At 33.3% G+C, this 13944-nt stretch overlaps 1 protein-coding gene across 1 annotated transcript; it reads right to left on the reverse strand.

Moving 5' to 3' along the window:
* Positions 1-1876: 1876 nt before the first annotated feature.
* Positions 1877-13296, reverse strand: LOC128550524 (uncharacterized). The gene is made up of 3 exons (XM_053529734.1): positions 13113-13296; positions 3195-3347; positions 1877-1969 (listed from the first exon to the last, which is right to left on the reverse strand). Exons 1-3 carry the CDS (start codon positions 13254-13256, stop codon positions 1877-1879), a joined length of 390 nt encoding a protein of 129 aa, XP_053385709.1. The 5' UTR covers positions 13257-13296.
* Between the last annotated feature and the right edge of the window lie 648 nt (positions 13297-13944).

Raw genomic sequence — 13944 nt, forward strand, 5'->3', positions numbered from 1 at the left:
CTGGCATTTATTGAAATACATTACACACGATTTACGTACTAACGTGAAGGTATTATAGACCGATAGTAAGATTGTCGGTTTGTTGTAGAACGAACAAATTTATCATTTAGTGTACGTGTTTTGATTTATGCACAGTATTAACTAATAGAATTAGTGAACCCTATTAGACTAAAAATAGCTAATTCTCACACCGGAGAATTCTAATGTTTTAGAGAAAGAAGGAGATAGTAAAATTGATGTAGCGTTAAATGACTGGCCAAAAAGAGAGTACTATTTAATGACAAGACAGGAAAAGATCAGAAAAGCTTATAAACTAAATTAGGCTTGTTATAAGCAAACTGTGAACGAACTTTGCTGCCGAACGATGGAAACACTGGAGTGAAATTGACAGTTATATATTTCTTTTTCAAGAATTCTTATAGAACGCAATTTATCTGTAGTAAACAGATATAGATTAAACTGATTCATTCTTTTGACATGGGCATTGTCTACCGATGGTTTAGAATGTATGTGTACAACTTGCAAATCCTGTCTTTTGAATAAAACAGTTGCAAAGATATCTGTACAATATATACGAATTTGGCCGGAAGAAAACAGATTTATGTCTGCACGGATACCTTTCAGGCAATAAAAAGTGGTGGAAAAATATACATTTAAGTCATCATTATTATGCGAAAGAGAATGTCTACCTTCTGGATGTCGGATGTAATCTAAATGTTATATCTGTAATTTTTCAAAAAAGATATTACAAAATATCCGCATACCAACTACACCAGTAGAATATATATTTCAATTGATAGGTTGGTCATTATACATGTCATGGTTGGATTTTGAGAAATAAGTTCTGACAGGTGGGGATACGAATATTACGACTAAACAGCCATTCTAACTTTTCTGCAAATACAGTACAACCATGTGCGTGTAAGTTATTACAAATATCGTTTTGCGTTTCGGACATTTTTTGGTAGGCTTGCGGTTAAGTGGGTTTTGAGGAAAAGAAATGGATACCAAGAAACTAGTACCTGAACTTAAAGTATATTTAAAAATAACAGATAATAAGAATACCGGTGTATGTGGTATGCATGAATGTAAGGTGGAAGGATGCGCGGGTGTGGATGAATAATATCAAACACCGCAAACTTGAATAAAAGACTAAAAGAAGACAAAAGAAGAACACAACACCAGGGGGAAGATGTCCCTGCGACCCTGACCAGTGAGTCACTGACTCTAACACTATATGGATATTTCTCAAGTTGTACTAAGTCATTGTGCAGAATTTCAAAACTGAAGCTTTGGTATTTTCCGGAGACGAAAAACAAATGTTGTCTCAGCTGTCTATGACTTTGACCGTTTGATCCACTGACCAAAGAAGGATCTCCTTATATTGGACATTAGTTACTGAGTAACTGAGTGTCTGAAAAATTAAGATTCAGGAATCTAATTTCATTCACTAGTTCATTGTGATACTTTTCTTTGACATATTGACCCAAAAACAATGGTATTATTTATCATGAAGTGCTTTGTCAGCATGTGCAGTTTGACAATTATAGATGTTAAACTTTTTGACTAACAGACTAGAAACGAACAAATTAACAGAAGTTAAGTCAAGTACATTTGAACTTAAACTTAATCATGCATCTTACCAAATAATCAATAGAAACCTTTTGCAAGCAGTTCTCAGTCATTGTGTAAAGATAAATGCATTCTGACCTTTGACCTATTGAACTACATCAAATAGTTTTTCTGTATATCAGTTTCCAGAAATAGAAAATGTTGACGGGTGGCCAGACAAAGACATACCATAGTATGTTTTTATTTTTTTTCAAAATTTGAGAATAAGTTAAGACAATATGCCCATCTCCACATTATTTTGATACTATGTAGCAGTTATCCTTTCCATCACATGGAAACGACAGGAGTTGACTATATAAAACTGTGATGTAGCTGTAGTAATGTGAAATTCCGAAATCTATAACACAAAAAATACGTGACATGTAAGTTCAGATAGTAGGTGTATGTTCATTTCATGTTGATGATGCAACGCAACCTACGTCCATTTCATATTAATGATGTTAAGCAAAGTTTCATTACAATCTGACTAAAGTACTTGATCTTCTAAACGAAGATCTGAGAATGACCCGTTCACATTCGTCTTCTGTATATTTTGGATTTCCAATTTTGCTATTTTTATTTTCGCTAATCTATTTTTATTTGAACCAATCAGACGACTTGTTCAAATGTTAAAGAGTAAGAAAAATGTGCAGTCAGTCCAGGGCTCGAACCCAGGACCCCTCGCGTAAAGAACAAGTGCCCTATAGACTGAGCTAACCGGCTGTTTGGCAATTTATGTCATAAGAATTGTAAATATCAAAAACCCAGATTAAATAAAGACGTTTTATTCTTGCAAAATGTGGTAAGTAAGCCTTCTGATTGTCTAGCGGAAGGGTCGTCAGAACGAGGCTATCAATAGCTCGTCTTCAGATCCTAAGCGTAGCGTAATCGGAAGTGTACTTTAGTCAGATTGAGATTTTTATTTCAACTGGATGGAAACTGCGAGGTGTTGATAGAGTAAATTAAGTTATGGCTGTTGTAGTTGTTATATTTTAAAGATGTTGAACCGGTCATAAGCCCAGAAAAAAACCAGACATCAATGTTCCGACGGTATGCACATATCAACTTCACATTGATAATTTATTCAAAGTTTTCTTTAAATTGTAGGAGGAAATGAATACATAATGTTAATATGTAATTATAACATTTCAAAATGGAACAGTGGCCTTAATTCGAGAACAAATATTCGAACATGGATGTCCTGACAGTATAAGTTTCTCAACGGATGTGAGGATGTATACGAAGTTCAAATCAGTTGGATGAAAAATGTAGGAGTTGAGTACAGAATGTTCTGCTATTTATGAAAGAGCGAAAATAGGTATTCTATCTTTTAGGAAGGAAATAACCTGTTTGTGAGGAGAGATATTAGCTCTTTATAAATGTTTACAGAGCCAGTAGGCCGGCGGACAAAATTGTCGGATGGCCCAGTAGTTCGAAGGTCCGCTAGTAGGAATGTTTGCCAACATGAAGCTTAGACCACTTGAAAGTCTGAAATTGTTCTCGCTAAACTAGAATTTGAGGACTGAACTTATCTTTTCAAAACCCTGTGACTAAAAGTTTCAATTTATATATTTAATGGATACCTTTTTAGTTTTCTGTCTATATATTGGATCTTTGGTGTATCCAGTATCATTATCCTCTTGCCTTGGTATCCAAGTAGGTAGTGCACTTGCCATTGCTGTCGATCTTCCAGCAGGTTCTCCATTCGTCACGCTCTCATCTTCTGACATCTGTAGCTATAAGTGATGTATTTATTTATGAATATCAACAATAGTTATGTCGATAGCATGAAACTTAAATAATAAATGTCAGTTTACTTAAAGGTAATGACTGCAGATTTACATACAAGGCTATCCAAGTCTGCCAATATTTTATGATTACATGGATTTCAGGCTGTTGGGTATTTTACTCTGTAGCACGAATGATTGACACTTTTCCTGTGTGTAGGCATAGGTATTCAGCAAATGTGTTTCGTCATTTATTAGTCTATATACATGTAAAAATAATTATAGGCCTTCCAGGAACAGTAAATATATCCAGCAATGATTAACTTGATCTTTTTTGGGTAGGTCATTTATATGTTACCGTTCGTTTTCGAGAATTCTTTTTACAGATTTTACAAAAGTTTACGATATTTTTTTGTGTGAAACAATGGTGGCGTTACGAATTTAACGACAGAACAGCCATTCTAATTTTTCTACAAATTAAATACAACCACGTGCGTGTAAGTTACAACAAATATCGGTTGCGTTGTTGCTATTTCTTTGGTAGGTTTTTGGTTAAGGTGTAACATGGAGAAGGAAATGGAAATTTAGAAACTAATATCTGAACTTTAATTTCACTTGAAAAACAAGAAATGTCTTTAAAAAGACAAATGGCATAGAGGTAATAATGTTTGGCGCATGAAAAATTCAGAATTAAACAGAATGTACAGACAGAAAATATTTGGATATGCATATACGAACACATTATTCATTTGCAAATATTGCAACTAAGCAGCAAATTGAAATGATCAAGAGGTAGAAGGTCAAAATGATTAGCACAATATGTTGACCAGCGTACAATTAGCGTGACTGGAAAATTTAAAGGCTTAAGCAGTTGACATAAAATAAAACCCTATTTTTTAAATCACTAGTGACCCCCCATAACTCTTATTACTTGATTAAGTTCTCGGTTAAAAAGAAAAAGAACAAAAAAAAAAAAAAAAAAAAAAAAAAGAACAACAAAAAAAAAAAAAACAACAACAAAAAAAAAACAAAACAAAAAAAACCCAACAAAACTTAAAGCAAAAAATCAAACATTTGCAGATTGGGATACCTTCAATAAATGTTGAAATCTTTTTTATTTGGGTAAAGTAATAGGTTAATACCTACATAATATATGATGGAGTGGTGATTTTTAGATTTAATTTGCACATTGTGTTGTTTGCATAGTCATTATTTTCATGAAATTAAAAAAACCCCAAAAAACAGCTGACCTACTAGCCTCCATTGGTGTTGTTATTGCTTTTGTCTTCACTTGCCAGAGCGAGGCTCCAGTGGGGAAAGACCCCTGGTGTCAAATTATGTAGGGAATAACTCAGTTTCATGAAATAATTAAGAATTGCTAAATTTTCTGCTTTATTTTCACGAAGAACATGAATTTGTCGTGTGTGCGAAACCGCGTACAGTCCGACACCGGGTACATTGAATCTACAGTTGCAGCCAGTCACCACTAATTCATCATAAGCGGCGTACGCAACGAGGGGGGGGGGGGGAGTTTACTTTCGATTTCTCTGGCGGTGATAAATTACTAAAAACTTTAAAATTAGAACAAGTTATTTTAGTTTAGGGTAACTAAACTACTAAATATGATCCATCTAATATGTGTCTTCTGATAATCAATGTAATTTAAGACTTAATAAATAGTTTATCTTCTCAGCGCGTACCTGTTCCGTGTCCCGATTAATACAGAATCTAGGTCATAATCCATTTTATTCAGCTAACGCCGAATAACAGATAATGAAAATAGAGGTGAATAGGGTATGCGTGTAGGTAAGATAGAAGGTTGCACGGTCTTGATTGAAAGGCACTAATAGTACAGGGGTCATTGAGATCTACAATGCATCTCCCCTAGACTTTTTCATAGGTACCATATTGTTCGGCAGGACCAACTCTTTCAAAATAAAAAATGTTCCTATGAAAAAAAATCTTTTCAGCTATATAAGACTTCACTGTTTCCCTGGCAACCGTTCATTTTTGGAAAATTTTGTTAAAAAAACATTTTCTAAGTTTCATATCAATTTAAATGTACTAATCAGCTTTGTTCTGGTCTTAAAGTCTCTCAGTGTTTTGTAATACATTATTTTTTTACTTTTATGGCTCATTTGTTTATTCAAAACTGGATGTGCTCAGCTAATTTGCATAAACTATACCAGTGTCACAAACAACGAATAAAATTCTGAAACCCGAAAAACTGAATTAAATGATATAATTAATTGTTATCAATGAAAAACCAATTTTTTTGTGGTCTATAATGTTTTTAGACATATAATTAACACTTTATTAAAGGAAGAATACAAATGTAACATACATTACACATGTTACGTTACCATTTCAACAACCTTGTTGTATTGCATCAATTATACAGAAAATATTCTATAAACATGGTTAATATTAATTATTTTGTACTATAATAATACAATATACTTCTTTACTTGTCAGAGAGTGTGATATTTTTTCCGTAACACACTTTAAAATACGTTACCACTACCACTGCTTTTTAAAAAGATATTTTATAAGAAGTTGAAGCCCAAATTGTCGCAAACTGATTTATTTAAACTGTTAGCTGTTAGTTTTATGAAGGTTTTATGAAGGTTTTCTTCTGTTATTTCAGAAATAACCTAAAATATATATTGCACCATCCATGTAACTCTAATTTTAGATGGAACTTCAATAAAATACGCAAACACTTGTTAGATTTACTGCTCATAATTACATGACTGAACTTCTTTTGCAAAGTTATGCTAAACCAAAACTAATAATCAAAAGAAAATATGCTAGTAAAAACTTTAGATTTAAAACTAAAACCAGCTTGACAAAATTGTTTTAGTGGTACCAAATCAAGATGTAAGAAGTATATATATATTTTTTAAAACATTTACAAGAATGACAGAATGTACAAAATACCTTTTGGTATTCTAAATTATACAGACAAGGACTAACTCGTATTATTGGAATATTCCTTGATATACCGTAACATTAAGAGAAACACTACTAAGAGTAACAATGCATCAATCATAACGTTTGATTATCTATTAAGTTACATACCAAAGGTTATGACAAAGACATTACCTCCCTTTGTCAAAAGTTCAAACTGTAGCAAGAAACTAAAGAGTATGACACAAAGTGCTTCAGAATCAAAGTGTAATCGAATTTCATTCATAAAAATAAAGTGATTTTGACAGCCTATGATCTTCTTTTGGCATTTGTTTTCTAATTTATGAATGATATGCTATAAAGCAACATAATATTCATAACAGATAACCAACAAGAGAGCAAAAATGCTATATAAGGTAACATTAAAGTGAAAACATCGTAAGTAACATCTTAATCAAGACATGCATGATTTGATTCTTGTAACACTTCTGCCTCATCATCAATGCATTCCATATTTTTCAGACATTTTATCTGATTTTAAGTTCCAATTTTTAGTAATCCATAAAATTTTACTATAACAGAACAATCTAGTGCTAGGGGTATGAGGGCAGTTTCACATTTCACTACATCTAACGAACAGACATAATCAAATCAAATCAGCTATTATTTTGCTCGATTGTGTTGTTATGCTTCAAAATGATGAGCTTAAAAAACAATTTTGCTTTTCCTTAAATACTCTTTAAGTGCCATATGATGGTTGTAAAAAGTATCCTTGTTCTCACTTTCAGTGTTATTTGATTTTCTGGTCCTTTTCGACCATACTTACTTAAATAGAATTCCTCTAATAAGCCAGTGCTAGGGGGCGTTAGGTGCTTTTCACACTTCACTACCTCTCATAAACAGCCATGATCCAACTGAGTTAAATATTAGTGGTACTGGTCCAGTGCATAAATCCTGACACTTTTGTTGGGGTTTTTGACGGTAACTTTGCATTATGAAACCACACGTGCATAACATTTTAACTGTATAATTTTAAGTTCTTTATAAATCTCCATGGAAAACAACAAATTCGTATATTGCTGATTTCATCATAAAAATGTCATCCAAATTGGGCCAGTAAAAGCTGTCAAAATCGACCTTCAGAGTGTATAAATATTCGGACACTATTTAGGTATGAATTGCAACGAATAAGTGCACTCCAAAATAACAATGAACACGACTTTGTTTGAAACAAAGCAGTCAAATTTAGTCCTGTAAATATATACAGACATCTTCGTTTGACTGAAGTTTTATTACCTGTTAATCATGTGATCATGTGGACTAGTTTCTAATTTAATGTATAACTACCAAATATAACAATAATATAATACGCAATAAAATCTATCTGAGCGAAAATTAATGTTTACAACTATTCTTACCTACATGCAGATTCTGCCGCTGTCGTTATACTTTTTGGCACAACTACAGGGATCACTATAATGATGCCGCGCCGATTTTATCTAATGAATTGCTTCCCTTGTCTGCAAAATGCTGGCATTTTCTTATCTATTGAATTAATTATTATATAACAGAAACCAGTTAAATCTTTTAAATAAATACTGAGGGTAGTACAGAATTCTAAAGCATGTTTTTACATCAGTTTCGATCAACTAAGAAAAAAAGTCGTCTGCAAAAGGCAGAATATTTTTCTTATTAAATCAGTAGATCGTCGCACCTCAAATAACTGGCACGTGCTGTATGACGTCATCCCCCACGACACACAATGTTTACTTTTAGGGGTGCGAATATATGAAGGTAATTTTATCTGGAAATACTTATATTCATACACTGTTGTTGACAACTGGTCATCAAAGCTTTCGTTTGCGTCAATCCAGTTCATTCCAGTAAAAAATCACGATCGTAAAGCATTTTTAACAGTGTCCGAATAATTAAGCACCGTCCGGATTTAGGCACTGGACTAGTATCTTGTTTTCTGAGATGTGTTAATATTATGCAAATTAGCTAAATATACCTATTTTAGAGTAAAAAGGTTACCATCAGTGTTACAAAATACTATTTAAGAAAATACTTAGAGTCTTTCAGATTTTCAGAAAGTTGAAAAGAGTTTTTTCATGGGAACACTTTTTATTTCGAAAGAGTTGGTCCTGCCGAACAAATTGGTACCTATGAAAAAACGTTCGGGGTTTGGGGGGGGGGGGGCATGGTAGATCCTATTGCCTCCCTACCTGTAAGAAGTAGTATGAAACATATTGACTTAAAGAATAGAAAAGAAAATCACTAGGGGAAGATATCCCAGTGACCACCAATCGGTTACTATCTGCAACATTATATGGATCTTCCTCAAATGGTACTTAGTCATTTTGTATAATCTGAAGACTGAACCTTTAGTACTTCCAGGAGACGAAAAGTAATAAAGTTAAGTCAGCTCTCTCTGCCCTTAACCGTTTGATCCGCTGAACTTAGGAAGCAACGCAGATCTTCTACTATTGGTATTGAGTTATTGAGTAATGTCTAAACAATTATAATTCAGGTATCCAGTTTTAGACACTAGTTCACTGTGGTACTTTTCTTTGACATATTGACCCTAAAACATAAGTATTTTTATTAAGAAGTACTTTATCAGCATTGTGCAGTTTGATAACTATAGCTGTTATGCTTTCTTCCTAACAGACTGGAAACGACCAATATTGGGCTTGGTACGCTTCCCTATACACATTGGCCTAAAATAATGGGAAAAAATCAAGTATTTTGCGAAGATCTGACCTCATATTTAAGCGTTCTTTGAACTTTTCAACAAGCTGTATCTTTTCTTCAGGCTTTAAAATCTTATTTATCTTAAAGAAATTTCATTTGCTCTTTAAGAAAAATGCTCTAATTAGTAAATTATTTCAAATTCTTGATAATGCATTTATCTAATAATACAAAACAGTTGTTTTTATCAAACACCGATTCTTAAAAGGACTATAGGTGTCGAGAGTCATATTTATTTCCGAGGAGTAAAATTAAATTCAACAAGGAAAACATAATTTTAATACGTTTTAAGAGCTAGTGCACTGTACTTTTTTGTGTCACTTGATCTGAATACATGTATTTGTGACGTCCCATAGGTAGACAGTATTATACTTAGACTCTTTCACTGGTCGAAGGTGCCGATGGAATATCTGGCTTGAGGGTAACTGTTTAGGTGGTAACGAGTCTCTGCCGAGTTACTGCGGAACAGTTACCCGAGAGCCAAATATTTTTATCTGTATCTTCAGCTAACGATAGATTCGTTAACTTGCATACCGTATTCTTCTATCGATAGAAAAAAATAAGATAAAACAGATGTTTTTTTTTTCTTTTAAGGACTTTATTAACATGGCAGTGTATGAATTTTTGCATTCATTCATAAACTACAGCACATGAGTAATCTTACATCCCGGGATGTAAGACAAATTATTCCATAACTGGCAAACCCCCTCCCCCCCACCAAAAAAAAAAAAACAAAAAAAAAAAAAAACCACACACACACACACACACACGGGAAAGTCTTGTCTGGCAGGCAAGAAACACGAATAAAGTGTATGTGTGTTTGGGATTTGTGGCGGAGGGGGCGTGGAGGGTTGGAGGGGGGGGGGGGGGAATGACATTATTATAGTACATCATCTTTATATTCTTTATATACGTTCATCGAAACAAGAATATAATTTATCTTTGTTGTTATCTAATTATCCAATTTAATATTAGAATGTTATATGAATATACATCTAAAGGAACACAAACAAGATCTGAGATAAATCAGCTGTTTATCTAATGATATGTGATATTTTGGCGGGAAAATAGAGCTTGTGTTCCAAGTAGCGGTAAAATTTCATTTTCAACGGAAACAAACAGTTTATGTCAACCGTTTAGACTAACATTTATAAAAGACACCATCTTTATATGCAAAATGCTACAGAAATATGGAGTTGCGAAAAGTTCGACGATAATTTGTGTCTTCAATATACGAGATTTCCAGTTTTGTAGTGTGAGGTCACGTATGAAAAAAATACAAATTATTATTCAATAATCTAATGTGAACATACTTGATCAATTGATCCCTATGAGTTTCTTTTCTATGTGAAAACGCAACATTCTATTGTTTGGATTTTCCCATGATACTATACTGAGCTAAGAGAAAGATCATTTTTCGTATTTTGCAACATCACACAATCACTATTAGGGATTTTTTTTCAAACGAGATCATGGTTTGACATCTGAGTTCACATAGTCCAGTACCCTTGCTGAAAATTTTAATAAGAATTAGAAAACATGATAAGAAAATCCACGCTGACACCCCATGCTCCAGTCCCTCGGACACAAATCGAACAAACTCGGTCATCCGCAGGAAAATGTGATATGGCGATATAATTCGGTCAGTTTGGGATGAAATGATGACGGTTGTGACAACGCTGATAAAACTTGCTCTTTTTGTTTTCCTGTGTTTTAAACTTTTATCAGCTGAATTTACTCCAAAACTAAACAACAACTACCATCTATGAATCACATGTGTAGAAAATATGTCACGGAAAAACAGTTCCTCATCCGGGAAACAAACCTGTGACCTGTAATTTGAATGTGTTGTACTTTACCAAGAGAGCGATCGCGGACGACCTCAACACTTCTGCAGAAATATTGATCGAAATGCAAGTAAACTTGGACATTTCACACATTAAAGTCAGCTTCTTAATTCGTTACACTATCAAAACGTATTAAAATTATTCTAAACTAAGAGGAAAAAGCGTATTAAAATTATTTTTAACTAAGAGGAAAGACTGTAAGTTATCCACTAGATGATAAAACTTCAAAGCACTGAAGTTTGTTTTTTTTCCTTGAAAATAGTTTTTTTCAAATCATTTATACTTTATAAGTAACCAAAAACAGTGCTTCCGCATCTGACATTCTTCTGTGGTGTAGAAAACGTTGAAAATCATGTCTATAAACTGAAGGAAAAACAAGTTTCTTTATTGTTCTTAAATAGATATAACGAGTCTGTTAATCTTTGTCCGAAAGAAATATGATCAAGTTGCTCCCTTCGCGTAAATCAATTTGTTTTAAAATAACATAATTATTGTATGGTTAATTTATGTTTCTGACACCGAAGACGCTTATAAATGTTTTACATAGTAAATTTACATTGATACTTACACAGAAATACTTGTCAGCCGTATCGATTCCGCAAATAGATTTTGCACGGCAGTAATGCACAGCCGCGAATATACCACCAACAGCATAAATAACTTTTTATATCTAATATATTCTTATCGGAATCAAAGAAGGGAGTTTTTTTTCTACGTTAGTCACTTTGTGTTTAATAAAGTAATAAATAAAATATCTAAGAACACTAACATGTTCGCCTGCATAACATATGTTTGTTAAAAGCGACCCGTTACTTCTTTTACCTATACAAAAGGTTGAATAACGTTTCACGTAACGTCAAAATGACGCATAAAGGTATATTTTCGTTCGGATAGTCGGGTTAAATATCGGCGTATAAAAGGAGCAGTTTTTAAGATTTCGTAATATATGTTTCAGATTTATCATTTAAAAGGATTATAATTTTGGCCGTTTTAATTTAAGCAAATTGAACGAAAGGCCATTTTTCAATCTAAAACGTACCCAGCCTGTCGAGTCAAGTACATTTAAGCTTGAACATAATGCATTTAACCAAAAAATCAATAGAAATATTTTGCAAGTAGCTCTCAGCCATTGTGTAAAGATATTAGTGTTACGGTATAAACATTCGTACCTTTGACCTTGTGACCTAAAAAGAATAGGGATCCTCTTAATTTGTTGCCCAGTTTTTCTGTATGTCAGTTTCCGGAAATAGTAAATGTTCACGGGTGGTCTAACAACGTCATACAATAAAATGTTCATTTTTTTTTTAAATGGGTGTATAAGAAAGGCCATGAAAGCACCGACAATATGCCCATGTCAACATAATTTTGATGACATAATACTAAGTTTGCTCTCTTTAGGATTAGACAATATAGAACTGCGCAATGTGAAATCACGAAATTAGGCTATAACTCAAAACACATATGGCATGGAAGTTCAGATAATAGATGCATGTTCATTTCATGTTGATGTATAGCAAGTTTCAATTCAACTGAACGGAAACTGTACGAGGAGTTGATTGAGTAAACAAAGTTCTGGTTTGTGTAATTGTTACATTTGAAACACGTTAAACGGGTCATAAGCCAAGAAAAATAATCATACTTAAATGTCCCGACAATACCGGTATGCACATGTCAATTTTACGTTGATAATTTATTTAAAGTTTCCTTTAAATTGTAGGAGGCAATAAGTACACATTGTTAATATGTAATTATAATATTTTAAAATGCAAAGTGGCCTTAATTCAAGAAAAAACATATTCGACCATGGATGTCCTGACTATATAAGTTTGTCAACTGATGTGGGGACGTATACGAAGTTGAAATTCAAGTCAGTTAGATGGAAAATGTTGCAGTTGAGAACTCAATGTTCGTTGTAGTTGAACTATTTCTGAAACAGTCTGAGGAGAGAGATTTGCTATTTATAAATGTTTACAGAGCCCGTTGGTCGGAAGAGAAAATAGTCGGATGGCCCAGTAGTCCAAGTCGGAAGGTTTGCCAATACTGAGCTTAGACCAGTTCACAATCTGAAATTATGCTTAATCAAAAGTTGAGGACTAACTTATCTTTTCAAAAATCAATGACAAAAAGTTTCCATTTGACTAGGCCTTAGAACTAGCAAACCTTCTTTTTAGGCGATAGATCTTTACCCTACTTAGTTGATATGAAATGAATTGTTGACCTTCGGAGATGTCGGATAAAATTTGCATGTTATATCTTTAGTTGATACCTTTTTAGTTTTCTTTTTATCTGTTGGATCTTTGGTATATCTCGTATCATCATCCTCTTGCCTTGGTACCCTTGCACAAGAAGGTAGTGGAGTTGCCAGTATTCGAGAAGATTTTGCCATCGTCACGCTTTCATCATCCGACATATGTAACTATAAATGATATTTTGATGTATGAATATCAACAATAATCAGATCAATAGCATAAAATCTAAATAATAAATGTCAATTTAGCTAAAGGTAACGAATACAAATTTACATACAAGGCTTTGCAAGTATGTCAATATTTTATGATTGCATGGTTTTCCGACGGTCAGGTAATTTGCTCGGTAGCACGGATAATTTATACTTCCTTGTGTAGGCAAAAGACATTCGGCAAATGTGTTTAACATCCATAGACCTTCCAGGAACCTTAAATATATCCAGCACTGATTAACTATATGTTATTTGAATAAGAGATTTAATTCTGCAGTCCTCTTTCATTTCAGTGTCTGTATTTTTGCAACCATGAAAATACAACTATTTAAATATCCGCATGACAAAAAGACCCCATATATATACATATATCAGTTGCTGTGTAGGTCATTTATATGTTATCGCTCATTTCTGAGAAAAATGCTTTAAGATTTGACAAAAGCACCAACAATATGCCCATGTACGCATAATTTTGATGACATATACCTAGTTTCGTTTCCCCTTCCATCGGATGAAAACGGTATGGATTGAGTACGAAATACTGTGATGTAGTTGTAGTAACTGGAATTTTCGAAATAAGCGAAGTAGGACTATAATTCAAAATCATATATGACGTGGAGTTTTAGACGATAGGTGCATG

The sequence above is a fragment of the Mercenaria mercenaria genome, chromosome 18, assembly GCF_021730395.1.
Source record: "Mercenaria mercenaria strain notata chromosome 18, MADL_Memer_1, whole genome shotgun sequence".
Lineage (NCBI taxonomy): Eukaryota > Metazoa > Mollusca > Bivalvia > Venerida > Veneridae > Mercenaria > Mercenaria mercenaria.

What these genes read in the sequence shown, in the direction of transcription:
- LOC128550524 (XM_053529734.1), bottom strand. Translation starts at nt 13,256, where the DNA reads ATGTCGGATGATGAAAGCGTGACGATGGCAAAATCTTCTCGAATACTG. An exon ending in ATAAAAAGAAAACTAAAAAG is followed by an intron (nt 3,348 to 13,112) that starts GTATCAACTAAA and finishes CATCACTTATAG; the next exon opens with CTACAGATGTCAGAAGATGA. An exon ending in ATAGACAGAAAACTAAAAAG is followed by an intron (nt 1,970 to 3,194) that starts GTATCCATTAAA and finishes TTTGTGTTATAG; the next exon opens with ATTTCGGAATTTCACATTAC.